At 44.3% G+C, this 27,658-nt stretch overlaps 1 protein-coding gene across 4 annotated transcripts; it reads left to right on the top strand.

Moving 5' to 3' along the window:
* Positions 1-379: 379 nt before the first annotated feature.
* On the top strand, positions 380-27,658 carry ZBTB34 (zinc finger and BTB domain containing 34). 4 transcript variants are annotated; one of them, XM_053204597.1, is made up of 3 exons: positions 492-514; positions 3,632-3,748; positions 21,019-27,658. In XM_053204597.1, the coding sequence occupies exons 2-3, from the start codon at positions 3,717-3,719 to the stop codon at positions 22,541-22,543; spliced, it is 1,557 nt and encodes a 518-aa protein (XP_053060572.1). In that variant the 5' UTR covers positions 492-514; positions 3,632-3,716; the 3' UTR covers positions 22,544-27,658. The 4 variants fall into 4 exon arrangements, with proteins under 4 accessions (XP_026890958.1, XP_053060572.1, XP_026890954.1 ...); XM_027035157.2 differs by lacking the exon at positions 3,632-3,748 and having other exon boundaries at positions 380-514; XM_027035153.2 differs by lacking the exon at positions 492-514 and having other exon boundaries at positions 1,261-3,748.

The following is a 27,658-nucleotide window of genomic DNA, read 5'->3' as shown; positions in this document are numbered from 1 at the left end:
CACCCGAAGGGCTGCGGGATCGAGGGTCTCGGAAGGGGAGAGCTGAGCTGAGGGTGGTCGCAGGCTCCCTGTGGTGGCAGGTCCAGGGTCATGACCTATCCGTTCCTCTCCGGGAGCCCCGGGGCGCGCCCCACTGCAGAGTCCTCCTCCCACCAGCAGGGGGCGCCGAGGAGAATGCGGGCGGGAGGTCGTGGGGCGCAGAACCGCCGCCGCTTCCTTTCGGAGTTGACATCAAGACCGCCGCTCGCCCGCGCGCCCGCGGCGAGGCTCCGGGACGCGGCCGAGACGGGATCCGGGCCCCGGAGCTCCCCGGCAGAGGCCAGTCCCACCGCGCCACCACCCCCGTCCAAGCCTGCCCGGAAGCGCTGGCGCCGAGGGGGCGGGGCCGGGAAGCGCTTCCGGGGGCGGGGGGCGCGGGCTGGGGCGGCAGCCGGAGCGGCGGGGACGGGCCTGGCGCCGGCGGCGGCGGAGGGGGCGCCGCGGGCGGGCGATGTGAGCGCGGCGCTCTCGGCAGGTGAGGCGCGGCGGGTGGCGGGCGGCGGCCGAGGCGCGGGCGGAGCCGGCGGGGTGGGGGGCAGCCCTCGGCCGCTGTCCGGCTCCCTCTGGGCGCGGCGGGGCGGGAGCGTCCGCGCCTGGTCAGTCCGGCGGGTGGGCGGGTGGCGCGGGCTGGAGCCGAGGCCGGGCGGGGTCGGGAGGCCCGGGCACCTGCTCCGGCCAGGCGCGCGCCCCGGAGGGGCCAGTCGTGCTCGGCCCAGGAGTCCGGGCGCCGCCGGGGGGGCCGAGGGTCGCGCTCGGCCAGCTGACCCGGGCTCCCCAGTCTCCGCCCTGGGCGTCTCGGGATCCCCTGCTTCCGGGCCCCTCGCTCTCAGGGGCGCTCCCCTTTTGTACCGGGAGGCCGGATGGTTGAGTGCCCTGAAGGGCCTGGCCGGGCCGCGGGGTCGGCCCTGCTGGCGGCTGTAGCGGAGCCCCTGCCCCACGCCACCGCCTTTCTTCAGGTAAACAGGCGGCGGCGCGTCCTGCTTGGCCCTAGACGTCTCCATGGTCACTCTCGCCCTCAGTCGGTCTTCACATTAAGGAGGGCCGGGCTGGGGTTGGCCTCGGGCTGTAAACACTGCCCTTCTCGGTTGGGCGGCTGTGCTTTAGGCGGCACTAGTCTGGGAGTTGTCTTGAGGCTTTCAGCAAGCCATTTCCGCGCTGGGCCTCAGTTTCCCCATCTGATCAGTGAGGGTTTTAGATTAGCTCTCTAAAGACCCCTGTAGCTTTACCGTTCTGTCTGTGTCTGAAATTGGAAGGGTTGTCCCTGGTTCAAGATACTGGGCAGTTTCACTGAAGACTTTTTGCAAATGTGGACTTTTAGCCACTTAATGCACTTGGTTTCGGACAGGCTTTAAAATGATTCCAAGACGCGTTTGGAAACCTTACCTTAATATTTCATCCCTTGCTTTTGTCCCTAGTAGTAGTCAGTCACATCCCGCTGAGTTTTTGCATGCAAAATTTTTTTTGTTGTTTATATTTGCCCATTTTCTCTTTGTTCCTTAGTCCAGGCCCTCTTTGCTTCACATCTGGATTATTGCAACAGCTTCTTAGTTGGTCTGTGACTTCAGAAGTCCCCCGCCTCCCCCCTCCTTCCTTTATGCTAATGCCAAACTTAATATAGGAAGTCAGAAAGAGAGTTGAGTGCTTGCTTATTAAATGTCAAGATGCTGTTCCATATGGTGGGGGAAAGTAGTGGAAGACCCACAGCCTCCAAGCAGCTTTACCCTAGGTGCTGACACTTTACCTGTGAAAAGGTAATTGATGAGACAGGGCTATATGCCCTAGAATTAAGAGGAAGGAGAGATGGAGGTCACTAGAGGCTGAGTGGTCAGGGAAGGCTTAGCGAGGAGGCAGGATTTGAGCTGGCTGTTAAAGGATGAGTAGGATTCAGCTAGGAAAAGAGGAATTGGACCCAGTGATCTGATGGAGTTAGTGAATAGACCAGTCTCCTTGTAGATAAGTGTTCATCTAGGAAGGCAATAGGAGGAAAGATTGGTTGAGGCTTGTTCCTGAAAGAACTTGAACACTAGGCCCACATTGAAGCTATTTGAAAGGCAGTGGTGAGCAGCAGGAGACTCGGGTGGTTTGTGATGATTTGCAGGAGGGGAAAGGAGACGCTAGGGGCCAGAACAGCTAAGGGGCCATGGCATTGAGTAGTGTCCCCTGTCTGCCACATTGTGTCCAGCCATTGCCCACCCTGTCTTTTCAGGACTCTCCTTGGTTTGGCTCCCCCTCACCTCCCGGCACCTTATGGCACCTTATTCCTTGCTTCTCCTTCTCCGTCTGCGCTCTGCAGAACCAAGTTTATGACTGCCTCTAGGGCTCTGCTCCTGTTGTTTCCCCCTTCTGAAGTGCTGGCCTCCTTTTTCTTCTCTGTGTAAATTCTCCATTTCACTTCCTTCAAGCCCTGCTGAAGATCTACTTCCTCCAGAGGGTGTTCCTGACTGCCCTACCCCCATGCCTTTGTGGCACTCAGAATCTAAATCGCAGGATTCTGCATTTGTTCCTTGGTTTTTGAACTTGTGCTTGTACCAGATGGAGTGGGAGTTCTTGTGAGGGCATTGTGTCTTCATACTTGTCGCAGAGCCCTGGTGGTATCTAATGCTGTGGCCAGACTTTTATAATAGGTGCTCAAACATTTCCGATTCTTGTTGGTAAACGACTCTTTAAAAACATTGTGATTCCCCTCCTTTTTAAAGGGGAATCTGTTATTAGTTATTAGCTTTCTCTGTTGTATATTAACTTATGTGTAATGCTGCCATTCGGATATTTTTGGCTTTCGTTCTTTTTTTTAAGTGTATTTATATATTTAGAGAGAGAGCTCGAGGGAGCGGGGAGGGGCAGAGAGAGAGGGAGAGAGAGAATCCCAAGCAAACTCCAAGCCTCCAGCGCAGAGCCCCACACAGCGAAACCATGAAATCATGACCTGAGCCGAAACCAGGAGTCTGACGCTTAACCAACTGAGCCACCCAGGTGACCCGGGTTTGCATTCTGAGAGTGCAGATAGCGTGAAACGAATCTTTCAAAGATTAAAAAGTTTACTCTTGATTATAGGAAAGAAAAAAGCCATGTAATTCTTCTGTTGGAGACTGTTGGGAAAGAACGTAAGCTTTGAAACAAGATAGGCCTGGATTTGAATCCCAACAAGGCTACTTACCATCTCTGTGAACTTGGGTAATTTGTATAATGTCTCTGAGCCTCTCTGTCTTCTCATCTCTAGTGTGGGGATAATAAAATCCATCTGATAGAGTTGCTATGAGTTTTAAAATGGAAAAAATAAAAATGAAGGAGGTAGAGTTTGTGGCTCCTATTAACTGTTTAATACATTTTCATTACCACCACCGTCACTGTCATCATCATTACGCGTAAATCTATCAAGGTGGAGAAATGATAGGCTGCTGAACCTCAGCTTCTCTGAGCTGTGAATTTTTGCATGTTTCTGGACCCTCTCCATCGAAGCACTTGTTGATGTCAATATCCTGAATCTAGAATGCTATCATTATGTTTTATTCCCATTAGTTTTCATGTTACTTTGGTTTAAATCCTGCTTCGTGTTTTTCAGACTTCTTAATTGTACCCATTTAATGTTTTATAGCTGACTGCTGAATTTAGCTTAGTGAAGGCCATCAACTGAATGCAGTTTAATTTCTAATGGTTATTTTCTGGTTGATATTGATGGCATGGAAAACCTCACGGAAGAAAGCGATTCAAGGTGAGCTTTTCTAACACTTCTGTCCTCAGAGGCGGGTCTTCCTGTGTTTCCTAGGTCCAGTGTCCTGGGAAATGCCAGCAGTAAGCAGATAAGATGCCACTTTTGAGCTCTTGGCCTTAAGAAAGCTTACTCATTGCTATACATGAAACACGTCTTTCTCATTTGTGATGAATTAATGAAACATCTATTTGCCTACTTCATAGAAGTAGAAAGATGTTGTTAGATATAGTGGACATGACGCAGAGAAATGGCTGCAGACTACTCAAAGTGCAACGTTGTAAACCCTTAATTATCGTTATGCCAGTGTAACGATACATCTTTAAATGAGAATTCCCTTTCCACTCAAAGTTGATCAGTGAGGGTCCAGTACCGCTACAAACCCTGTATCTCACCAGCATGCCTGGATTAAAGCCTTACTCTTACAGGAGATAAGAATTCCCCCTCGGGAGACTGACGAATTCAGGTTCAAATCTTGGCTCAGCAGTCCTTAGTGACCTTGGGAAAGGTTCTTGGTCCCTCTGAGTTTGTTCCCTTCCCTGGAGGATGGGGTGGGCCGCACTATCTCTCAGAAAGGTGTCAGGAATGTTCAGTGAGGAGGTACGGGGCTTACGAAGCCTTCCGCACAGTAGGAGTATGACTGTTCATCCCTGACATTCATTGCAGGTGAGGTTAAAGAGGCCATCCCTCCCCTGCTCGGACAGCTCAGAAGAAGCTTCTGATGTTTTGCCTTGACTGCAAGACAAACCCCACTGTCAAACCAAGCCGTACTCTCAGAATTAGTGTAACTGAGCAGACTTGGAGAATGTTAACGCCTTGGTAGGAAATCTAACAGTTTGGATAAAAATGTTCTTTCAGGCTCACATGAATTAATGCAGTAAGAACTCTAGACTTGTTTTCTTTTAAATTAGGAAGAGTGCTTCATGAATATCCATCACGGAATGCCATTTTATTTATTTTTTTCGTGCATTGGGTTTCAGCAGCACCAGAATGTTTTATGCAGCCCTGGTGTTATTCGGCTGGTGCTTTCTAAAGGATTAGATTGTAATTCATGACAGCTCAAGTTTAGTTTTGATCTAGACCCAGGCAGAAATACCTAGAAAAGTTATTTTTATATAGTTGTTACTGCTGTTACCATGCCTGCTGTCCCTAGTGCTTCCATCTGTGGTCTTTTTCGTGACTTTTTGTATGGAATGGAAATTAGGGATCTTAGGTCTTCAGTGCCTGGTAGAGGAAGCCTAGATTGGTTTGCGGCTCTGATTCCAGCAAGTGACTGAATCCCGCAGGTGCAGATCTGGGTTTGGAATTGTGAGCATCTCGATTGAGAATAATGGTATCTCCTGGTGCCTTAAATAACTTCCAGATTTGTAACCTTGCCTACTTTCCTTAGCAGCATCACTGGGTATTTTTAAATGAGAGAGTTTGTGGGTTAGATGGGAATGAGCCACCTTGGTAGATTTCACCTGTACCTCTTGGGTCTTCAGCAGGAAGAGTTGAGGGCTGGGGGTGTAGTGATGGCGGCAGCCGGGGATTTTGCGCCACCAGTTTGGTTCAGGTTGAGTCAGCTGACATGTGCCGAGAGCCTCTCTCTGCCAGACACTGTGCTGGGCTCACATAGTCCCTGCCCTCTGGTCACCGCCGCGAATGTGAGCTCAGTAGCACATTCCCAGTTGCTCAGATTTTACACTTGCGCTTTTGTTCCAGTTGCCATTATGGGGAAACACTTCGAGAGCTTTACCCAAGAATGTTGTAGAGGAGATTGGGAGGCCCATGTGGGTGTTTTGCACAGATGGCATCTAAGCATCCTGTCTCCTCTCTAGGCTCTCTTCTGAACGGGTTAGCCGTGCGGGAAGATGACACTAGGCTAGGTCCCGGTTTTCATTGTGCAGTTTCCTCACAGCTTGACAAAAGGCATGATGCAGAATTTCATTAATGAAATGATGTGCTGAGGAGAGGGCTGAGTGTGTGGGGTACCTCGTTCTCCAGACCATGTTACAGCACCTCTTTCATAGGAGCAAACAGCAAAACGTTTCTGCTCTCAGCTAAACTTTTTTCTGTTTTGTCTCCCTCAGTAACCTCCTCTTACCACGTCAGGCCTCGGTACAATTTTTGGTTCCTTCCAGATCGGTATCTGGTGTTTCTGTACAGCTGCACACCCCTACTTCCCACTACCTGTCAGACAGCTCTATGCAGATGCCCAGAGGGCAGCCCAAACTCCTTGTTTGGGGCTGGACCCACTTGCCTCCTAGGACAGTTGGCGTCCGTCAGTGTCCAAGTCCTGTTGAGTCCTTCTTTGGACTCATGTTCAAGTTGGCTGCTGCCAGAATTCAGTTTGGATTCTGTAGTGTTCAGGCGCTTCACCTTCCAATAGTGGTTCTCGTCTGTGCTGTGTCACCCCTCAAACCCGGGTCCTGGCCACTACCCCAGACACCCCACATTTCACTCCTATGTTCCCTGCTCCTGCCATCCCTTCTGTTTGAAGTGTTCTTTCTGTTTCTATTTGAAATACAAAGCCCTGTTCACATATTACAAATACCAGGAAGCTTTCCTTTCTTCCGTTTTGATTTTTTGTAAAGTCTTTTTGATCAGAAGTAATTAGCTTGTCATTATTCCTCATAGCTCTCGGGTTCTGCCTCTATAATTGTCTTCTTGATACACTAATTATCCACTTGCAGCCTATCTTTCTCTTTCTCTAGATTCTTCGGTTTACAAAATTATATATTTTTAGGTAGAATCTTACACATGTCTTAAAAAAAACTTTTAGTGAGAATAATACAGCTATGTGATAAAACATTCGAGAAGTGTAAACTGAAGCCTGTTTCCCTTCCCTTTCCCCACTCCTTAGTCCTCATTCCCAAAGTCACCGACGCTAAGTTTCATGTGATTTCCTTCCAGAGCAGATACAGCAGTGTATATTTATTCTTTTAAGAAAAGTATACGAAGGGGCGCCTGGGTGACTCAGTTGGTTAAGCGGCTGACTCTTGATTTTGGTTCAGGTCATGACCTCATGGTTCCTGAGTTCGAGCCCCACATTGGGTTCTGTGCTGACAGTGCAGAACCTGCTTGGGATTCTCTGTCTCTCCTTCTCTCTGCCCCTCCTCCCCTTGTGCTCTTTCTCTCTCTTGAAAAGTAAATAAAAACTTAAAAAAAAAAGTACATGCAAAGAATTGCATGTATGCATACATACTGTTCCATAGCATGCTGGTTTGGGGTAAATAATAAAGCTCTTTTTATATCAAAGCATATAGGTTACCCTTTTTAATAGTTGTGTAGTGTTTCATTGTTGATTTTTTTTTTTTTTAACCAGTCTCCTCTTGATGGATTTTGAAGTTGTTTCCTTTCTCTTTCTTTTTTCTTTCTTGCTTTTTTTTTTTTTTTTTTTGCTACAGCAAATAAAAATGCTTAGTGCCCATCCTTGTTAACATATATCCTAACATACTTTTGTATGACTTTTGTAGGCTCAATTCATAGCAGTTAATGGTGGACCAAATGGTGAATTCCTTTTACATTCTTCTGGATCTTACCAGGTTCTCTCTCAGGATTACACTTGCCAGTTCTTAAATGTGTGCAGGTCTGATGGGTTACAACTGGTTTCTCATTTTTCCTTGTTTAGTCATGAATAAAGCTAAACATTTTTTCATGTGTTCTTTGGTCATTTGTCTTTTCTTTTTCTGTGCAATGTTAATTCCTTTGCCCCTTCTTCCGTAGGATTTTCTGTGTCGTCCCAATCTGACTGACTGACAATATAAATTAGGGAATTTGGAAAGTAGCCCTTTGTCAAATGTGCATGTATTTTTCCTCAGTATGTCATTTACTTTTGGTTTTTGCAGAGGGTATTTTTTTGTCATATGTTGGCAGATGTATTCATCTTTGCCTTTGTGGCTTCTGGGATTTCTGTCATGCTTGGAAAGGCCTTTAAGTCGTTATTATAAATAAATGCGTCCATGCTTTTCTCAGTTAATTTTTTGGTGATAATCAAGCCTTATAAAAATATTGCCATAGAACATAAGAATTAATTCCATTAAATGGAAAATAATGGGACCCTTTTTCCATTCCCTGGTGCTTTATAGGATCGGTAAACATGCAACACCTTTGAAAACTCACGCTGCCTCCCTTAGCCATGTTTCCGTCCACGTGAGCCTCTAGTGTTGCCATATCTGAGGACTGTCACTGCCTTTTCCCCCTTTTGCTCAAAGTCGGTGGGAGGAGCGGGGTGAGAGAAGAACAGAGTATTGATTATCCCCAGTATCGTTCACCCCTGTCAGGATCAGTCCTGTCTGCTAGACTGTGGCTTTGCTGTCTTTGCAAAGTGGCTTTTTTATTCTAAAGCTCCTTCAGGTAAAATGTGTTAGTTCTTAGTGACCTTTGGAACCAGGATTAGGGATAAGATTCCCTCATCTGTTGGATTTCAGAACAGTGCCTTGTCCTGACGCCTGGGTGTGGCAAGACTAGACGGTCCTGTAGCTTTTTTGGGTGGGATCTTTAGGGATTTCCAGCAGTGTCACTAACTAAGCCTCGTTGTCTGTGGTCTTGCATCGGATCTTAGTTTTCTTTTCAGACCATGCGTGCATGTCTATCTGTAGGACCCCTCTCCTTTGCTTTTTCCCTCCAGTCTGTGGGAGGGGCTTCCTAGGCTGACTTTGTACGGTGCACAGTGTGGGTGTCCCCCGTGGCTTGTGCCCACAGTGCCTTGCTGTGTAAATGTCCTCCCTTCTCTGGTTGCGCAGTCTGCCTTCACTCCCTGGCGTGGGTCCCTTTTCCCGAACCTGCTCCTTCTCTGCTCCTCATGGTTCTGGCCTGCCCCTGGCCTCGGTGGCCTCACTGCTGTCCTCGGTGCTTGGTCATCCCTGGATAGCCCCTCATGCCGGCTGCTCTGGCTTTTTGAACACCAGTCCCAGTGCTGCTTAGAATGCTGTTGAACTTGGGCTGAACCTGTGTCTCGGCAGTGTCTGCTCTGTGACTTTCACCTGTAAACACCAAAAGGACCAGTTACTTGAGCCTCAGACCAGTGGTTTCTAATTAATTCAGGCGTTAGCATGAAGATAAGTGTTTATTTAAAGGGTAAGGGGCTCTGACCAGGAAAAGCTATGAAGATGGAAAGCATAATATACTTTAGCCGCCGGGATGCCTGGGACTCCCCCCGCCCCCCTCCTTTCCCCCAAAGCCCTTAATCTCTAATCTCTATTGGAGATTCTGCTCTAGGAGGAGGGTGCTGTAGTAAATTGCTAGAGCTGAAATTGGTCACAGGGGACATGCATTTGTAACTTTGGTGGATATTAATAAAATTCCCCTACTTGGCCGCCTCCATTCCCTTCTTCACAGAAGGAGTAGCAGCCCTTGGCAGCAAGAGGGGGATGCTTACCACTAGTCCCTGTCCCTTTCCCTGGCCGGCCACCATGCCGGGGCAGGAATGTAACTTGACGCAAGCTTTCTTCTTCGCCTGCCTTTTCCTCAGCTCTTCCTGACTTCTGCTGGTCCTGCTGTTCCCCTCCAGCAAATGAAACATGGATTAGGAATTACTGTGTAGGAAGTCTAGATGGGCAGACTTTGGACCGTCCTGGGACAGTTAGCCTCTTGGAGTTTCAGTTTCCTCATCTCTAAAATAGAGGCGGGGCGCCTGGGTGCTCGGTGGACTGAGCGTCCGACTCTTGATTTCAGCTCAGGTCACGATCCCAGGGTGGTGAGATCAAGTCTGTGTCGGGCTCCGCTGGAGCCTGCTTGGGGTTCTCTCTCTCCCTGTCTCTCTGCTCCTTCTCTGCTGTTTCTCTCAAAATAAATAAACTTAAAATAAAATGAAATAAAATAGGGGTAATAGTACTGTCCTCTGTGGGGAGGGCAAGAGGATTCTAGGAAATCATGCAGAGAAGTCCTTTGTGACATGCCTCGTCTTTATCAAGCATTCAGTGTTAGTTATCGATGATGATGATGGGCTCTCCCAAGGAAGGAAGAAGGCTAAGGGTGTGGGAGGTGGCCAGTGACCCCCTTTTACAGTTGCTGAGGTTAGCGTGGGGGTGGGTGTCAGGACCATCCACCTCAGGTAGTCCTTCCCAGACGCTGTTCAGACCAGTGGCGGTGGCGAAATGTCACTGGCTGACCATGGCAGAGGCTGTGTAGGAGGTGAAAGCTGCTTCCAGGGGTGTGAATGTATTGTCTCATTAAAGAAATTGGCCGAGCCTGAGGTGTGTGTGTCTACTGGTTGAATGAGCAGAAGAGGACTGAACAGGTTGAGAAGCTGACAACTTGAACTTCCCAGCGGCCCGCTTCAACTAAGTCCTCATCATGTGTGGTTTTTAAAAGAGGTGTTTCACGTTCTTATCCATTACAAACAAGTGAACAAAACTATTGTTAAAATAAATACTAAAGGTGGCGGCTGTGAGCAGCTGTGTGGTGGGAGGAGCTGTTACGGGAGCCGGAGCTGCCGATGAAGCTGATCGAGGTGACGACCTCCCAAAAGCACAGGGACCTGTGGCAGCGCCCATGGGGGAAAAGCCAGTGGGGAGCCTGGCCGGGATTGGTGAAGTCTTGGGCAAGAAGCTGGAGGAACGGGGCTTTGACAAGGCCTATTTGGTCCTTGGCCAGTTCCTGGTGCTAAAGAAAGATGAAGCTCTCTTCTGGAACGGCCGAAGGACACATGCGGGGCCAATGCCAAGAGAGGTGCGACGCCTTCTTATGAGGCTCTCCGGGGAGCCCCCAGCCCCTGGCCCCAGCGTGGAGTCTCCAGAGTTTGCAGCCGCGTGGGGACTCCTCCCCTGTCCTCTACAAAGGAAGAGATTGCTGTTGTACTCCACCTGCAATGTACTCCAAGGTGTTTTGGGGGTTCTCTTTCCTCACCATTTCAATTTTTTTGAAATTCTCGCTCTTGCATGCATCTCCCTTCTTCCCTGCCAGTTTCATGTCAAGCGTCATGTCAGATGCTTCTCTGCGTGGATTCCCAGCCCTGACCCCACTCCCACCCCCACCTCTGGCCTGTTTTATGCTATTTGGCTCTTTTTTTGGCGAAATAGTCACTGTTGTAAAGGTTTTTAAATCAATAAAATCAGTGGCCTTCAAAAAAAAAAAAGGTATTGAAAATGTCCAGCCAGGGGTGCCTGTGTGGCTCAGTCGGTTAAGCATCCGACTTCAGCTCAGGTCGTGATCTCACGGCTCGTGAGTTCAAGCCTCACCTCGGGCTCTGTGCTGACAGCTCAGAACCTGGAGCCTGCCTCGGATTCTGTGTCTCACTCTCTCTCTGCCCCTCCCCCACTCACACTCTCTCTTCTCTCAAAAATAAAATAAAAACATTCAAAAATTAAAAAAAAAATGTCCAGCTGATATATGCTTGTGTTTTTTTTAATTTAAAATAGCAATGCAAATGTCTAGTTTGGGGATGGCTTTTTGCTTAATATAATACGACAGATCTGTGATTAATCTTCTGAATTAAAGAATACTGATTCTGATGTATTTAGTGAGAGGAATAATCAAATTCATTATTGTCTTCTAAAGCAGCTGCAAACTTAGTCCATGAAAAACTAATATATAAATCACATCTCTGCATTATCAGAAATGAATTTCATTCCCACATCTCTCTGAGTTGGGAGGAATCCGTGTTAAGCCTGTTTCCAATTGCAAGACTGGGAGTCTTATTCGTCTTTGAATTCCCTTTGGTTTTGTGTGTGCGGAAGATCGAGAGTGAATGAATATTTCCTATAAATGTAGAAAAGTAATTTAAATTCCCAGTCAGTATGCGATTTAGTGATTGCAATTAAATGTAATACTTGTAGCACATAAGACAAAAGGCTAATTTCCTTAATTTACAAAGAGCTCTGACAATTCAGTAAAAAATGCAAATACAGGCAACGGATATGAACAGGCAGTTGGAAGACAAACTTAGACAAATTGCCATTAAACGTGAAAATAGATGATCAACCTTATTTATAATTAAATAAAGGCACTTCAGAAGCATGAGATGCCATCTTAAACTCATCAGTCTGGCAAAAGTGAAAAAGTTGAATGCTCATTATTGGTAGCTGGTGGGGGGCGGGGGGAACAGGCAGTTCGTGTGCCATTGGTGAGCAAAGCTGCTGCGGCCTTTGGGACATAATTTGGCGTGATCAGTTGAAATGAAACCATGATCCTAGCAAAGTCCTCTGCTTGGAGGAAATATCGTGGCTATGTCAATTTTTTCCTGTTTAGGATATCATTTGAGGCCTGGCTGAATGCATTGTGACACAGCCTTCCATGTCAGAAGTCAGAAAAGATAATGAAGTAGATGAGTTTGTGCTTCTATGGAAAGATTTTAAGGTATATTAAATACATTTTTTTTTTTTTAAAGCAGGGTGCAGGGGCAACTGGGTGGCTCAGTTGGTTAAGTGTCTGACTCTTGATTTCGGCTCAGGTCATGATCTCACGGTTTTGTGAGTTTGAGCCCCACGTGGGGTTCTGACAATGCAGAGCCTGCTTGGGATATTCATTCATATTCATTCTCTCTCTCTCTCTCTCTCTCTCTCTCTCTCTCCCTCTCTCTCTCTCTCCCTCTCTCTCCCTCTCTCTCCCTCTCTCTCTCTCCCCCCCTCCCCCTCTCCCCCTTTCCCCCTCCCTCCCTCTCTCTCCCTCTCCTTCCCTCCCTCTCCCTCCCTCCCTCTTTCCCTCCCTCCCACCTGCATGCATGCTCTCTCTGTCTCAAATAAATTAAAAAACAAATAAAGCAGGGTACAGAACAGCTTACGCTGATATGTGTTTATAATTTTCTCTGAAAGAACACTAAGAACTCTTAGCAGTGATTATCTTTGTGAAGAGGAACAGGGGAAGAGTTTTGCTATTCATTTTATATTTTTCTGTACTAGGATTTGAAGTTTGACCATGTGCATATATTTTATTTTTTAAAGATGAAATTACTGAAGCATTGACCTAAGTTAGGTGTAGGCCCACTGGCACTCTCTGCGGGGGAGGAATCAAGACCTACAAGAAACCACGCTGGGAAACTGCTGATACAGAGGAGCCGAGGATCATAGTTGAACTTGATCATCTCATCAAGAGGTTCTGACTTGCTTTACCTCAGGACCACCAGACCTGACAAATTGGGTCATTGGATGTAGAACTGGTGATCAGTTATGTCTTTTACTCCTTTTAGCTTGGTGACGTGCCTAGGACCGAAACTACCTGCAAATTCCCCCGTGTGTCAGAGTTTTAGAAGCCTCTTTGGAGTGTTACTTGTTAGCAGCTTTAGGCAGAGGGCTTCGGATCTCATTGTCGTGGCCAGAAGGAGGCGTTAATGTAAAGGAGAGGAGAGTGATGCACTTCCTTTCTCATTTGCAGAAAAATGGAATCCCTCTCTTAGGTGTTAATCATGGTCTTTGGTTTTTCTCTCCAGTGATTTTCTTTCAAGTGTAAGATTTTCTTTCAAGTGAAGCCTTACTGTGAAGCTATTTTCAGTTAGACTATTTCGGAAATGCTTGTTTTCCGTTTTCTACTGGTTTTAGCCTAGGACTCTACCTTTAAAAAGCCTGAGCCCTTGGGGTGCCTGGGTGGCTCAGTCCGACTTCAGCTCAGGTCTTGATCTCCTGGTTCCTGAGTTCAAGCGAGCCCCGCATCAGACTCTGTGCTGACAGCTCAGAGCCTGGAGCCTGCTTCAGATTCTGTGTCTGTCTGTCTGTCTGTCTGTCTGTCTCTCTCTCTCTCTCTCTCTTTCTCTCTCTCTCTGCTCCTCCCCCACTCACACTCTGTCTCTCTCTCAAAAATAAACATTAAAAAAAATTAAAAAGAAAGCCTGAGCCCACCTCCCTTTTGCCCTTGAATTCCCAGCGTCACTATTTACATACCCTTGTGTCGCAACCATGCTATAATGCGTAGGTAACATTTGACCACTTGGTAGGTGCCAGGCAGTATCTGCATTTCTAGAAGGCAGTCTGTGATAGTCAGGGTCACGACTTCTGGAGTCAGACTAAGTTCATCTTTTAACTGTGGGACAGTATCTTAACTGTCAGTTACCTTATCTTGGCAGTATCTTAACCGCTTTCCCTCAATTTCTTCATCTGTGAGATAGAAACAATCATAGTATTTCCTCACAGAGTTGATAAAAGGATCAAATTAATATATATAAGGTGTTGGGGTGCCTGGGTGGCTCAGTCAAGCATCTGACTCTTGATTTCAGCTCAGGTCATGATCTCACAGTTCATGAGTTCAAGCCCCATGTCAGGCTCTGTGCTGCCAGTACAGTCTGTTTGGGATCCTCTCTCTCTCCCTCTCTCTGTTCCTCCTCTGCTCTGTCTCTCTCTCTTTCTCTCAAAATATATAAACTTAAAATATATATATATATATATGGTGTTTAGCACAAGGTGAGTACTCGTGTGTAAGCTTTTATACACGTTCAGTGCATAAATTTCCCTCATTTAATCATTACAGCGCTCCTGTTGGGTAGTAGTTATTCTGAGACCTTTTCTCAATAGGAAATCAAAGTTAACTGACTTGTCCAAGGTCACATAGCTGTTTAAATGTTCATGGTTATTATTTTTATTAGAAAGTGGCCGAGGCGGGATTCATATCCAAGGCTACCTTTAAAGTCAGTTCTCTTTGTTGCTCCTGTCCCCCTAGAAAAAGTCTTTTAGAGCAAACCATGATCACTATGGACCAGGCAGCCACTGTGCTGAGTGCTTCCTGCTTCTACATACTTGTAGTCGTCACCACGAGCCGAACCGTGAGGCAAGGACTGTCATCATCATTCCCATTTTCAAGACAAGAGAAATGGCGCTTGAAAAGATTCTAAAGCTCCTTGCCCAGAGTTTTATAGCTGGAAAGCAGGTATCGTTTGAACCCAGATCTCACTTCCGATTCGTGCCCCTGACAGTTCTGTTACGATCTTTTCCTACCTTAAAAACTGGATGAGGCGTCTTAAGTTTTTGAAAAAATGTTACTGGTTTTTAACGACATATTCAGATAGTTTAGAAATGTGTCTAAAAAGATTCATTGAGAGCTGGCAGGGCTCCCAGCTGCCCTGTCCCCCTCCCAGGAGGCGGTAGAGGTTATTGTTGTGCATCCTTCCAGAAGTAGTCTGTGCACATGTACAATGTGTGTATATTGACACAGTGGTGTGTGTCTTTTCACAGCGCTTTGTTCAGACAACACGTATACTCTTGCACACGTCACCCCTTTCCTTGGGCAGTACACCATGGTGATTATTTCATGTCTGAATGAAAAGAGCTTCCTTGTTTGTTATTTTCTGGCTGTATAGTAAGTAGTTTTAAGTGTGGATGTCCCATAAGTTATTAACCACGCTCCTCTTCATGGGCAGGTAGTCTGTTTCTAATCTTTTGTCATTCTGTCCGGTGCTGTAGTCAGTTCCTAGGGCACATGGGGAACGTGCGTTTGTAATTTCGTTGGACATCACTAAAATGTCTCCAGAGTATTTGCTCATTTTACACTCTACCACCAGCATCTGTCAAATTGTCATCTGGCAGGGATTTGGAAATATTTTTTATTTTCCTTTTTTTGGTCATTCCAAGTAATAAATGTTCACTGTTAGAAGTTTGGAAAACACAGAAAAATGCAAAGAAGAAAGTAAAAACATTTTGAATCTGGGGCGTCTGGGTGGCTCAGTCCGTTAAGTGACTTCTGCTTGGGTCATGAGGTGACTGTTCATGAGATCAAGCCCCGCATAGGGCTTGCTGCTGTCAGTGCAGAGCCTGCTTCAGGTCCTCTGTCCCCCTCTCTCTCTGCCTGTCCCCCACTCATGTGCTCTGTCTCTCAAAAGCAAATAAGCATTTAAAAAACTAAATAAGCCATTTTGAATCTTACATTAATGTATGCATTTTGTATATATCTCAGTATTATTTCTATGTATATTTAATATCTGCATATACATACATAATTTTAGAAATCTCCTACTTTTGTTGTTACCTGTATTTCAACAGCTTTATTGAGGTATAGGTTACATATCCTAGAATTTGGTCATCTTCAGTGTACAATTCAGTGATTTTTTATAAATTTATGACATTGTACAGCTATTACCATAACCCAGTTGTAGACCATTTCCATCACCCGTGAAGATCCCTCCTGCTCGCTTGCAGTCGATTTGTTACCTGATTTTTTGCTGTATTATTAAATATTCATTCAGCAGATATTTATTGAGTGTTGAGTGGCTGCTATGTGCCAGGCAGTAATCTGGGTGATAGTTAATAAAAGAGATAAAAATCTTTGCCCTGGTGGAGCTCACATTTTGTAGAGCTACCTTTGTATTCTTCCTTCCCATTAGTTTCATCATGACATAGTATTCAGTACATAGGTGTGCTATACTTTAACAATTCCCAAGAAGTCGGACATTTAGGTTGTTTTCATCATTTTGCTATTGTAATTGAACAGACTTATGGATAAATTCTTGTGCCTATATCTGTGATTTTTGTTACAACAGAGTGCTGAGTCCAAAGGAACGCCCGTTGTAAAGCTTTTGTTACATGCAGTATATAAGGGCACTGAGCCCTTGTAGCACCGCCAGCTGGGTCATTTTTAAATCTTGCCAATTGAGAAAGTTGTGTCTCATGTTAATCTTTGTTTATCAGTGAAGTTGTCAATCGCTTTATCTGTATTTGAAGGCTATTTTAATTTTTTTAAAAGCATCTGTTCATAGTCTTTGCTCATTTTTCAATTGTTATATTTGCTTTTATTGATTTGTAAGAGTGTTATACTTCTTGGCTGTGTATGTTGTATTTTTCATAATTTGTCTTTTTCATTTGGTTTTGGTCAAAAGTTTTTTTAATGTTTAAAATTTATTTTGAGAGGGTGGGGTAGAGAGGGAAGGGCAGAGAGAGAAGAGAGAATCTCAAGCAGGCTCTGCACTGTCAACACAGAGCCCAACACGGGGCTTGAACTCACAAACTGTGAGATCATGACCTGGGCCAAAATCAAGAGTCAGACACTCAACTGACTGAGCCACCCAGGCACCCTCAGAAGGCATTTTTTTTTTTTTAACGTTTATTTATTTTTGAGACAGAGCATGAACAGGGGAGGGTCAGAGAGAGGGAGACACAGAATCTGAAATAGGCTCCAGGCTCTGAGCTGTCAGCCCAGAGCCTGACGCGGGGCTGGAACTCACAGACCGCGAGATAGTGACCTGAGCTGAAGTCGGTGGCTTAACCGACTGAGCCACCCAGGCGCCCCGAGAAGGTATTTTTTAGATGTACAAAAATTCTTCTGTAGTTAAATCTGTGTTTCTTCCTCTGATATCTGTCTTTGTATGTAAGACCTTCTCTAGAAGTTATTTTTGGGTATGTGGTGAGGACGATCTAACTTTATTATTCTATATACATATTATCCAAGCAGCATCTATTTCAAAAATTCTTCGTTTTTCATTGATTGGAAATGGCCCACAGGGCCCATCCTAGTCTAACTTCCCCCCACCTTGACAGCCTCATGTGGCCCCAGTCCTCCCCCGTGCTCGTTGTCCCAGTTGTCCCACATTCTCGAAGGCTTCTTTCCTTCCCGCTCAGGAAGGACGAGTCTCTTTGTGTGTGTCATTCCTTATGTCTGGAAGACTGGACCATTTCCCTGCAGCAACGCCCCTGCCCAATATGAAAGATCTCGTAGCTCTTGTCACAATTTATAACAAGAGAATTACAGCTCCCCGGGACCCCTAGTGCCTGGCACATAGAAGGCAGTACATACTTAGAGTGAATGAATTGTAGCCTAATCATACATTTTGACATCTAGATGTTTAGCTGGGTTTTTTGTTGTTGTTGTTTTCTAAAATTTCTTCAGTGTTTATTCTAGATCTACACAGTCCAGTGTGGTAGCCACTGGCCACATGTGACTATTGAGCACTTAAAATGTGATTATTCCAAATTGAGATGTGCTGTAAGTGTAAAATACACATAGATTTCAAAGAGTTAGTATGGAAAAAAAGAATGTAAAATGTCTCATTAATAACTTTCTAATATTTCTTATATGTTGAGAATGTTTTAAATGTTAGGTTAAGTAAAAATGTATAAAATTTAATAATGTTTATTTTTAAACAGTGTTAACTGGTAGAAAACACTACACATGTGGCTAACCTTATATTTCTGTTGGACAGCAATGTTCTAGATGAATTGTAAGATCATTTTGTGAAGTTACTGAGAATGTTCTTCATTGGGCTGCATTATATTTATAAATTAATTTGGTGGGAAAGTGCCTATAGTATTGCATTTTTCAGAAGCGTGATACGTATCTTCATTTACACATACATATTTTTGTCTTTATCAAAATGTTAGTTTCTTCTTGCAGATCCTGACTATTTTTTGTTTAGCCCCCAGGTATATTATGGTTTCTGTTACTATTGTTGGTTGCAACTTGTCATTATCTTACTTAACTTGTGTTTTATGTACAATAATTTATGAAACGCTCCATTTACTAGATCCTGCCTCTACCAGATTTGTTCCAGTGGTTCACTGTGTTTTCTGTGTAAATAGTCCTGTCTGCCTTGAATAGTAATTTCACCTCCTCTTTTCTAATAGCTTCGGGCCTTAATTTTTTCTTGTCTGTTGCTTTGGCTAGAACTTCCAGAACAATGTTAAGAGTAAGAGAAGTGATGGGCAGACAACCTTGTATCCTCCCAGGCACTAATGGGAATGCCTTATGAAAGTGTTTACCAGAGTGTGCACCAGGGAACACTAATTCTTGGGAATATTTACATGTGTTCCTTGGGAGAAGAGTTACACGCTAAAATGAGTGTGCAAACCACTGAGTTAAATAGAATTCTTGTCTGCAGGACTTTTCAGGTGGGTTATTATGCTAATACATTTTTTACTTACTAGGAGGTAGGGATATTGACACCAACTCATGGGCTTGTGTTCTATTGAATATATTTTGGGAAATGCAGGTATAATGTTTTCTTTCTAAGGATGATGGTGCTGTTGGTTGGCAGTAGGTACTGTTTATTATATTAAGAAAGTATATTAAGAAAATACTCTCTTCGTATTTTTTCCTTACTTTGAAAAGGCATTTAACTTTCTAAAATCCATGTTTGGCATAGTTTTGATTTGGTTGTGTGGTTTTTCCCCCTTTGACTTACTGATGTGGCAGATTATATATTTCCTAACATGTAGCCATCCTTACGTTTGGTCACAATATATTATTCTTTTAATAGGTTATATTTGCGAGGATTTCCTCGAGGACTTTAAAATCTGTTTACTTAGGTAGGGTTGACACTTGTCTTCTTTTATCCTGTTCACCATCTTCTGGTATCAGATTTATGTCATATAAATGGAGATGCTTTAATTTTCTTTCTTTCTTTCTTTTTTTTTTTTTTTTTTTGAGATGCCTTAAGTGTTTTAACATGCATCTAAAACAGTGTGAATGGCCTGAAGATCATTTATGCTTTGGCACTTCTGTTTCTTTTTGTTTAATTCTGCCAATTTATGTTACTCTAAAAATATGTCCTTTCCGTACAGATTTCAAATTGATTTCAGTCATAACTCTAGGATAAATAAGGGCACGGTATTCCTCCTTAACTAAAATGTTTTAACTCAAATTCTGACATGATAAAAAAAAAAATCTTGTGTGATCTAGTCAAACTAACTGGTTGATCCTTTCCTGCGAGAGTCAGATTAAATTGCACGTTGTCGTGTCTTGTTATGGCTATGTGGTTTTTCTCCTTTGACTTATTGATGTGGCAGATTGTATTTATATATTTCCTAACAGGTAGCCATCCTTACATTTGGTCACAATATGTTACTCTTTTAATGAGTTATGTTTCCGAGGATGTCCTTATAATTTTGAAAATTTAAAAAACTTTCTCTATGATAATATACTGTTCAGTGTTCTTACTTTTTTGCTTTCTTTGGGTTTAACTTGTTCCTTTTCTGACCTCTTCAGTGATTTCATGTATATTTATTATTTGTTGTTTAATGATAAATACTTTTAAGGGGTGCCTGGGTGGCTCAGTCTGTTGAGTGCCCAACTGCATCTCAGGTCATGATCTCATGGTTCGTGAGTTTGAGCCCCGTGTTGGACTCTGCTGACAGCTTGGAGCCTGCTTGGATTTCTGTGTTTCCTTCTCTCTCTACCCCTCCTTTGTTTGTGCTCTGCCTCTCTATCTCTCTTTCTCTCTCAAAAATAAATAAACATTAAAAAAATAAATAAATAAATTTGGAAACAAAAATGCTAAATACTTTTAAGGCACTGACTTTCCCTGTTAAAATTTGTTGTTTCAAGATCCTCAACATTTTTTCTGAGAAATTTCAAATATACAGAGAAGTTGGATTTTGCAATAAACACCTGTATACACTCACCATCTATACTCTACACTTGTTAACATACTACTCTGTTTGCTTTATCACCTATCTATCCATCTCTTTTTTTGGATACATTTTCAAGCAAGCTGAAGACATAAGTAAATTTTACTCCTAAACCCTTCTTGCTGCAGATTTTATGTGAGTTTTCTTTTTTTTCTAAATAGTTTTATTCCTTTCTGATTTTCTCTTTGATTCGGTGCTTATTCAGGAGGTATTTACATTTCAGTTGGTTGGGTTTTTTAAGCACTAAAATATAATTGTTAGATCTGATTTTGTCGTATTTTGGTTAGAGTGTGCAGCCTGGGCTATAGACACTTACATGTTTATGAGAGATTTAGTGCTGTGGATTCTTGGCAAGGGTAGCCAGCCTGTCCCAAGGTGTGCCCACCTGCAGTTGGGAGCGCTATTGGACAGCAATATGCTCGCGGTGTGTCCATCACTCTTGTTACTCCTCCTGTCTAAAACTCTTCACTGAAAGGGATTGAGCATTGTTCTGTCCATTACCAATCCAAAAGGATATAAAGGTGTGCAGACCTGAAGGGGAAAAAAGGCACATCAAGACAACAACTCAAATTCTAAACTGAAAAAGGTTTAGCTCCATTCAGTGTATCCAGTGTGCCATCTGCTTGAAAAACACCAATTGGAAACATACAAATGAGGCAGAACATTCTTTACATGAGTTTGCTTATTTTTTTACAAAGTATTCCAAATCCTCAGAAGTAAGTGAAACAGGGAAATATTTTTTCTTGAGCTGAGAGGACTTGACATATATAACATGTGATAATTTTGATGAAGATGAATGGTAGGCAGTTGGGGCACTAGGCTGATTGATCTTTAGGTTATCTGACTTTCGGTGAATTAACCAAGACATGAAAGACTGAAAATAAGTAAGAGGAAGAATGCTAAGGCTGACCCTCAGGCGGCATGGTAGCTGCAGTGGTGGTGGTGGTGGTGTTATGTTTGCAAGCTTGTGTTTATGCCGCTTGTACTTAGTGAGGAGTCACTGGTGAATTATGAAACTCTCTCTTTCTGCAGATTACGCTTCATGTCAGTAGAAATGGACAGCAGCAGTTTTATTCAGTTTGATGTGCCCGAGTACAGCAGCACTGTTCTGAGCCAGCTAAACGAACTCCGCCTGCAAGGGAAACTATGTGACATCATTGTCCACATTCAGGGTCAGCCATTCCGAGCCCACAAAGCAGTCCTCGCTGCCAGCTCCCCCTATTTCCGGGACCATTCAGCATTAAGTACCATGAGTGGCTTGTCAATATCTGTGATTAAAAATCCCAATGTGTTTGAACAGTTGCTTTCATTTTGTTACACTGGAAGAATGTCCTTGCAGCTGAAGGATGTTGTCAGTTTTCTGACTGCAGCCAGCTTTCTTCAGATGCAGTGTGTCATTGACAAGTGCACGCAGATCCTGGAGAGCATCCATTCAAAAATCAGCGTTGGAGATGTTGACTCTGTTACTGTTGGTGCTGAGGAGACATCAGAGAGTCGTAATGGAGTTAAGGACAGCAGCTTCTTTGCCAACCCGGTTGAGATCTCCCCTCCATATTGCTCTCAGGTACGGCAGCCCACCACGAGCAGCGATCTTCGGATGGAGACGACGCCCAGCAAAGCTTTGCGCAGCCGCTTACAGGAGGAAGGGCACTCGGACCGAGGGAGCAGCGGGAGCGTTTCCGAGTACGAGATTCAGATAGAGGGGGACCACGAGCAAGGGGACCTGTTGGTGAGGGAGAGCCAGATCACTGAGGTGAAAGTGAAGATGGAGAAGTCTGACCGGCCCAGCTGTTCCGACAGCTCCTCCCTGGGGGACGACGGGTACCACACAGAGATGGTGGATGGGGAACAAGTTGTGGCAGTGAACGTGGGGTCCTACGGTTCTGTGCTGCAGCACGCATATTCCTACTCCCAAGCGGCCTCACAGCCAACCAGCGTATCCGAAGCTTTTGGAAGTTTGAGTAATTCCAGCCCGTCCAGATCCATGCTGAGCTGTTTCCGAGGAGGGCGTGCTCGCCAAAAGCGGGCTTTGTCTGTCCATCTGCACAGTGATCTACAGGGCTTGGTGCAGGGTTCTGACAGTGAAGCGATGATGAATAACCCCGGGTATGAGAGCAGCCCCCGGGAGAGGAGTGCAAGAGGGCACTGGTACCCGTACAATGAGAGGCTGATCTGCATTTACTGTGGAAAGTCCTTCAACCAGAAGGGAAGCCTCGACAGGCACATGAGGCTCCATATGGGAATCACCCCCTTTGTGTGCAAGTTCTGCGGGAAGAAGTACACACGTAAGGACCAACTGGAGTACCACATCCGGGGTCATACTGATGACAAACCATTCCGCTGTGAGATCTGCGGCAAGTGCTTTCCATTCCAAGGTACCCTCAACCAGCACCTGCGGAAAAACCACCCTGGTGTAGCCGAAGTCAGGAGTCGCATCGAGTCCCCCGAGAGAACAGACGTGTATGTGGAACAGAAACTAGAAAATGATGCGTCGGCCTCAGAGATGGGCCTAGATTCCCGGATGGAAATTCACACAGTGTCTGATGCTCCTGATTAAGATGGTAACGAAGTGCACCCAAACAAAGCACATTAATCAATGCATATTTGTGATTTGCTTTGTTGTAATCTTTGGTTTTCCCAACCATCTGGAAATCTCTCCGTCTCTTGGCAGTTTTTCTAAGGTTTCTGGAAGGAACACTTCATTGTGTTTATCCTTTCCCCCGCCCTCCCTCTCCCAAGGAGCTCAAAGCATGAAGGGCAACGTATCCAGGGAAAACACAGGCTGACAGTATTCCTCTTTGGCTGAACTCTTAATCCCAAATCTGCCAGTGATTTAGCTATGCCAACTGGTTGACCCTACATTCTCTGCCAAGAGGCATAATACTCTCTCGTTGTGTGCACTGGCACCAGTGCGTGTCCACGGAGAGAGACTGGGATGCCGTCAGCTGATACAAATGGGTAACCTTTTCTAATTTAAAATTACTTTTAAGGGGTAGTTAGACAATTTATATATATATATAATAAAGCGATTATTATATATATAGTATATATACATTCTCAAATTTGATTTTATTCTGGTTGAGGTGAATGTAAGAGGAATATATAATTTAATACAATGTGAACAGGGCTTTTGACTCTGTCTCGTCCCCACCCAATGTTAGGGTTTTGCCCCTTTATATCCCTTACAAAAGAATGTTAATAGGTTTTCACATATATAATTCATTGTGTCCAAAAGCAAGCAAAGCAAATCACAGTGTTCATAGCTCTGCTTCCTAACAAGTACATAAACCAAATGCCATAAAATGTATTCAACTCTAGTTGGAAACCGTTTGGAATTTTTGTTCGTTGTCCAGTAGGTAAGCTGGATGACCCGTGGTGCTGACCTTTTTACATATTGTAGTGTTATATTAGCCAGCCCCAAAGGAGCAGTGGTTTTCAATGTTTTTACTGGCCTACGAATCTACCTTCATTCCGTACTGTAGAAACACACCAGGTAACTAAATCGAATCACTCTACCATGAGTTAGTACTCACACTAAAGGAAAGGGATTTGTAGTTCTGTCTACAAAATTCTCCAAGCAGTGTTGTGGGTTTTTTTTTTTTTTTCCTCTTTTCAAACAGCTAGTTCAGGTGCACAGCAACTTTTTCTACATGCAGTTCCCAGGGAAACTGCAGAACTTGGAATTTGTACTTTTTGTAAAGATATACTCTATGGGAATTGCAAGCAATATATCTATCTTAGTATTGTGTGTGCTAACGAGAGCCTCAGTGGCTCCCCCACTCTCAGTGTTTCCTGCTTAAAGAAACCAACAGTCAAAAAGCCCTCTAAGATACTCCGTGTGTCACCAAATCTGTGTGTGTCACCATTTTTTGGGTCACGTGGTGCTATTTTTATGTTATGTATCTTTTAGGTCAGTATAGTTGTAGAAAATGTGAAATCTAACGGTAATAGTGAATTACAATTTTTTTTTCCTCTCCTGAGTTTCTAGCTTGAAAAGAGACCTCAAAAGCATGTGCTTGCTGGCAAACACATTACTGTATCAAAACATACCTGAGTCCTATTTGAAAAATGTCTTGTCAGTACTTTCGAAGTGTCTTCAGCTCTGTACTTTGTTTACCCGTCTGCTTCTAGTAAACAAAACAGGCTCTACGAGTTCGCTTTGGTACTGTGCACCCTGACAGAGTACTTTCGGAAGCGATTTGACGGTGAGTTTGTGCTGCAGGCTGCCCTGCCCGTAGGATGTCAGCGCTCCAGACTCCCTGCTGGAGAACCTTGGCTCTGAAGCCCGCAGCCAGTACGTCTCCCCAGGAGAACAGCACAAACCACCCAAAAGAAAAATAGGCATAAAAAGACACAACTCGAGAGGCTGAGGAGTTGAAGGAGTACAGAAATGGACGTTTGCTGGTTTTCCATGCTTTTTTGGCTCTTAAGATACCAAGAATGGTGGGAGGTAGGGGGTGTTTGGGGGAGGTTTTGGGGGTTTTTGTTTTTGTTGTTCGTTTTCGTTGTTTTGTTTTGTTTTGTTTTGTTTTGTTTTGTTGAGAAAAGAAAATCATTCGGGCCCTTGTGTGTGCTAAGCCCCCGGGGGTGGTCGCTGTGCGGTAGCTCGTCTCTAGCACACAGGATCTGCCTGTTCCCGCGTGAATGGCTGGCCACACATCAGTGTTACTACGTACAGATGACACTCTAGTCCTGCTGCTCCCGAGGAGCAGCGTTTGCTAAATCGGGTATATAGTATGCCTTTTCCTGTCAAACTGCCTAAGTAAGGGGTGCGCGCTCTCCCTGAAGCACTCGCTCAACTCCTGTCAAAGCTGCGTGCCTCAAGGGGAGGCCGGACCCCCAGTGTTTACCCACTTAAATATGTTCTGGGGTTTCAGGTAAACGTTTGTGATTTTTTTTTTTCCTTACACGAATACGTTGGGTTTTGATTTTTCTTTTAAGAATTAAATGCAAAAAATTTGTGTGGTGGTAACAAGTTAAGTTCGTGACAAGAAACGCCCAAATGGAGGACGTGAGAGGTCAGGCTCAGGGAAGGAACACCTCCTTTTCACTCAGGCTTGGGGCCTTCTGAGAGGTTTCCAGAGCATTCCGCGATAGATGAGACAAGTCAGGAGGGGAGAGCACTTGGGGCAGGTACCTCGAATATCCTGGTTCTTGTCACCGTTGTCAGTCTTAACCTTATTTACATGGAGTTCTTTGTATTTGTCAGTTTGTTTCACTGGTTTGAGTTTACCAAAGAGTGACTTATCCAAAATTGTCTTTGACAAAACTATACATTGCTTTGATTGTACAGTTCAGGTTCAACCATTGTAATGGGACTGTTAAGGGGCAGAAAATTGATTGAGTTTCTCTCTAAGAACCATGATTCCGCATTTTGCAAGTTCCACTTGCTCCCATTCATGTTGCTAACACTTTACCCTTTCCACTGCTAGCAGTGTTAAGAATGAATTCTCAAGCCATAACCCAGTACTGTAAGGTTCCACAGGGCTTCGAGGAGGCAGCGCGTAGGCCAGCACCGAGCTGGGTAGCCTCTCTGAGCGAGCACGCTGTCGTGTTTCTCGGCGTGCGTGGCGGGTGGAAGGTTAACTCCATTCAGATCGGGCAGCAGCAATCAATTGTGCCTTGTCACAGGAGGATGTGCCAGGAGGATTAACATGGCCACAGAACAGAAACCTTCTCTCCCCGAAGTTCCCTCCACGTCTCCGCAGACGAAGTACGCTGTGTAACTCCTTAGAGCAACTCTTTTTTTTGGAAAGCAAAGTCCCTATCTCTGTACAGGTTTAGGTTAGATGTTTCGTTTCTAACAGATGCAAAAACCAATTCAGATAAAAGCGATCTGTGAAGAAATCTTTTACAGCAAAACATATCCTGAATTCATACAGGTCTGTTCATAATTGAGTCTCTCCTTGAGCTACCTTTTCAAATACGTAGACAATGTGAAGACAGTGACAGCGTCCTTTTCTATAGGTGTTTAACCTGCTATTACAAACTGTGAAAACAAAGAATTTTATACTTTACTAACGTTTGTGGGTTTTAAACAGTTCCTTTCGTTCTGATCAGTTCTTTCCCCTCTAATTTCTACTAAAGCTGTAAATACATTTAGAAATTATATTTGTAAATACAGCACACGAAGACAAGTTCATTTTTTGGTTAGCGGAAAGCCTCCCAATTGGCTCTGCTTTGGCAGTTTTGGTTTCGTGTGTGTGTGTGTGTGCGTGTGCGCGCGCGCGCGCGTGTGTGTGTGTGTGTGTGTATGATTGGTTTTGTTGTGTGTGTGTTTGTGTGTTTTTTTTTTTTAATACAGCAGAAAGGATACTGTCGGTTCACTGTTAAGCAGAATATACTGTAGAACTAAATTGAAAATTTTTCAATCTTCCAGAGCATGAGTAGATGTCTTTTCTCATGACAGCAGTTATAACCAAGTCTTTGTTTTTCCCTTAGCCCAGACCATAGGCCTGCATATGTTCGTGTGCGGTTTTGTTTTTACTTTTATTTTGACGGCCTAGACTCTAGGAAGAATTTGCAGGAACACAAAACAAGGGCTGGGGGTGGGGGTGGGGGTGGGAATCATCTCTGTGAATGAGCTTTACTTTCAAGAAATCAATGTATTTTATTTTAACAACTTTTTCTATTAGTTACTGTGATTTTTGTTGTTGTCTTTGTTATTGTTAAATTCTGTAATGGTTTCCTGTGAAGCCTCCACTGAAAGGGACTCAAATATGCAACACCTAAACTATTTTCCAAGGGCACATGCCCCTTGAATGGTGCTTCTAGACTGGTCAGGGTTATTTATTAAATTTTATATATGAAAGTATTGGGGAATTATGTAAATTCTTTATATGGAACTATCTAGTTCATAAATCATAGATTTCATATTACTCAGTGCAACTGAACTGAACGTTCAGAAGAGTCATTCACATTGTTCCAAATTTGTAATGGTTGTCACACGCCACACACGTCTTCTTCAGTAAGTGCCAGAGCGTTCCCACTGTTTCTGCCCAGTGCCCGACTTCTCTGCCCGGAAGAGGACCTTGTTTCCCCCGGTTCCCCTCTGGGGCTGGCACAGACAGGGCTACCCTAGTTCTGGCTCCAGCCCTGGAGTAAGCCTTGCAGCAGATTCAGTAACCAGACCTCTTGCTGCCCCTCGGTGACGAGTATGCTGTGAATTCAACCTTTGGACTTGCCACCCAAGCCCTTGGTTGCTGCCCTGACTATAGTAAGAGGTAAACTTACCTGGTTTCTTTGAGAATGACCATTTTCCTAATGTGAAAACCATCTCTCTCACCACTTTTATTAGTAGGGCTAACATTTTTTTCCGTTATAAATGGTTGAGCAATTTGAATGACTTAACACAGTGTCATTATCTTGCAATATAAACTGGTAACCTCACAAGTCCACACTTCATCGCCATATGAAGTAAATGAAGCTAGCTAAGCGGATGCTGTATCAACTAGTAACTTGCCATTAAGGATTATTTTATAGCATGAATTTAAGACTATTTATTCAAATGATATTTTACTCTTGTATTCATTTTGTTTTAGATTTGTGACATGAATATTTCAGTGCTGCTTAATTTTGTTCTGAATTCTCGTTTCTTGCTTGTAAATGGCTTTTTTATGGTATAAAGTCAATGGAAATTGCTGTTTGTAAATAAAAATGCTGCTAGAGCAAA

The sequence above is a fragment of the Acinonyx jubatus genome, chromosome D4 (assembly GCF_027475565.1).
Source record: "Acinonyx jubatus isolate Ajub_Pintada_27869175 chromosome D4, VMU_Ajub_asm_v1.0, whole genome shotgun sequence".
NCBI lineage: Eukaryota > Metazoa > Chordata > Mammalia > Carnivora > Felidae > Acinonyx > Acinonyx jubatus.
This window is presented reverse-complemented; position numbering and strand designations above follow the sequence as displayed.

Bases quoted from the DNA above. Each gene is read 5' to 3' on its own strand.
- ZBTB34 (XM_053204597.1), top strand. From the start codon at position 3,717: ATGGAAAACCTCACGGAAGAAAGCGATTCAAG. The intron at 3,749-21,018 runs GTGAGCTTTTCT...CTCTTTCTGCAG, and splicing joins ACGGAAGAAAGCGATTCAAG to ATTACGCTTCATGTCAGTAG.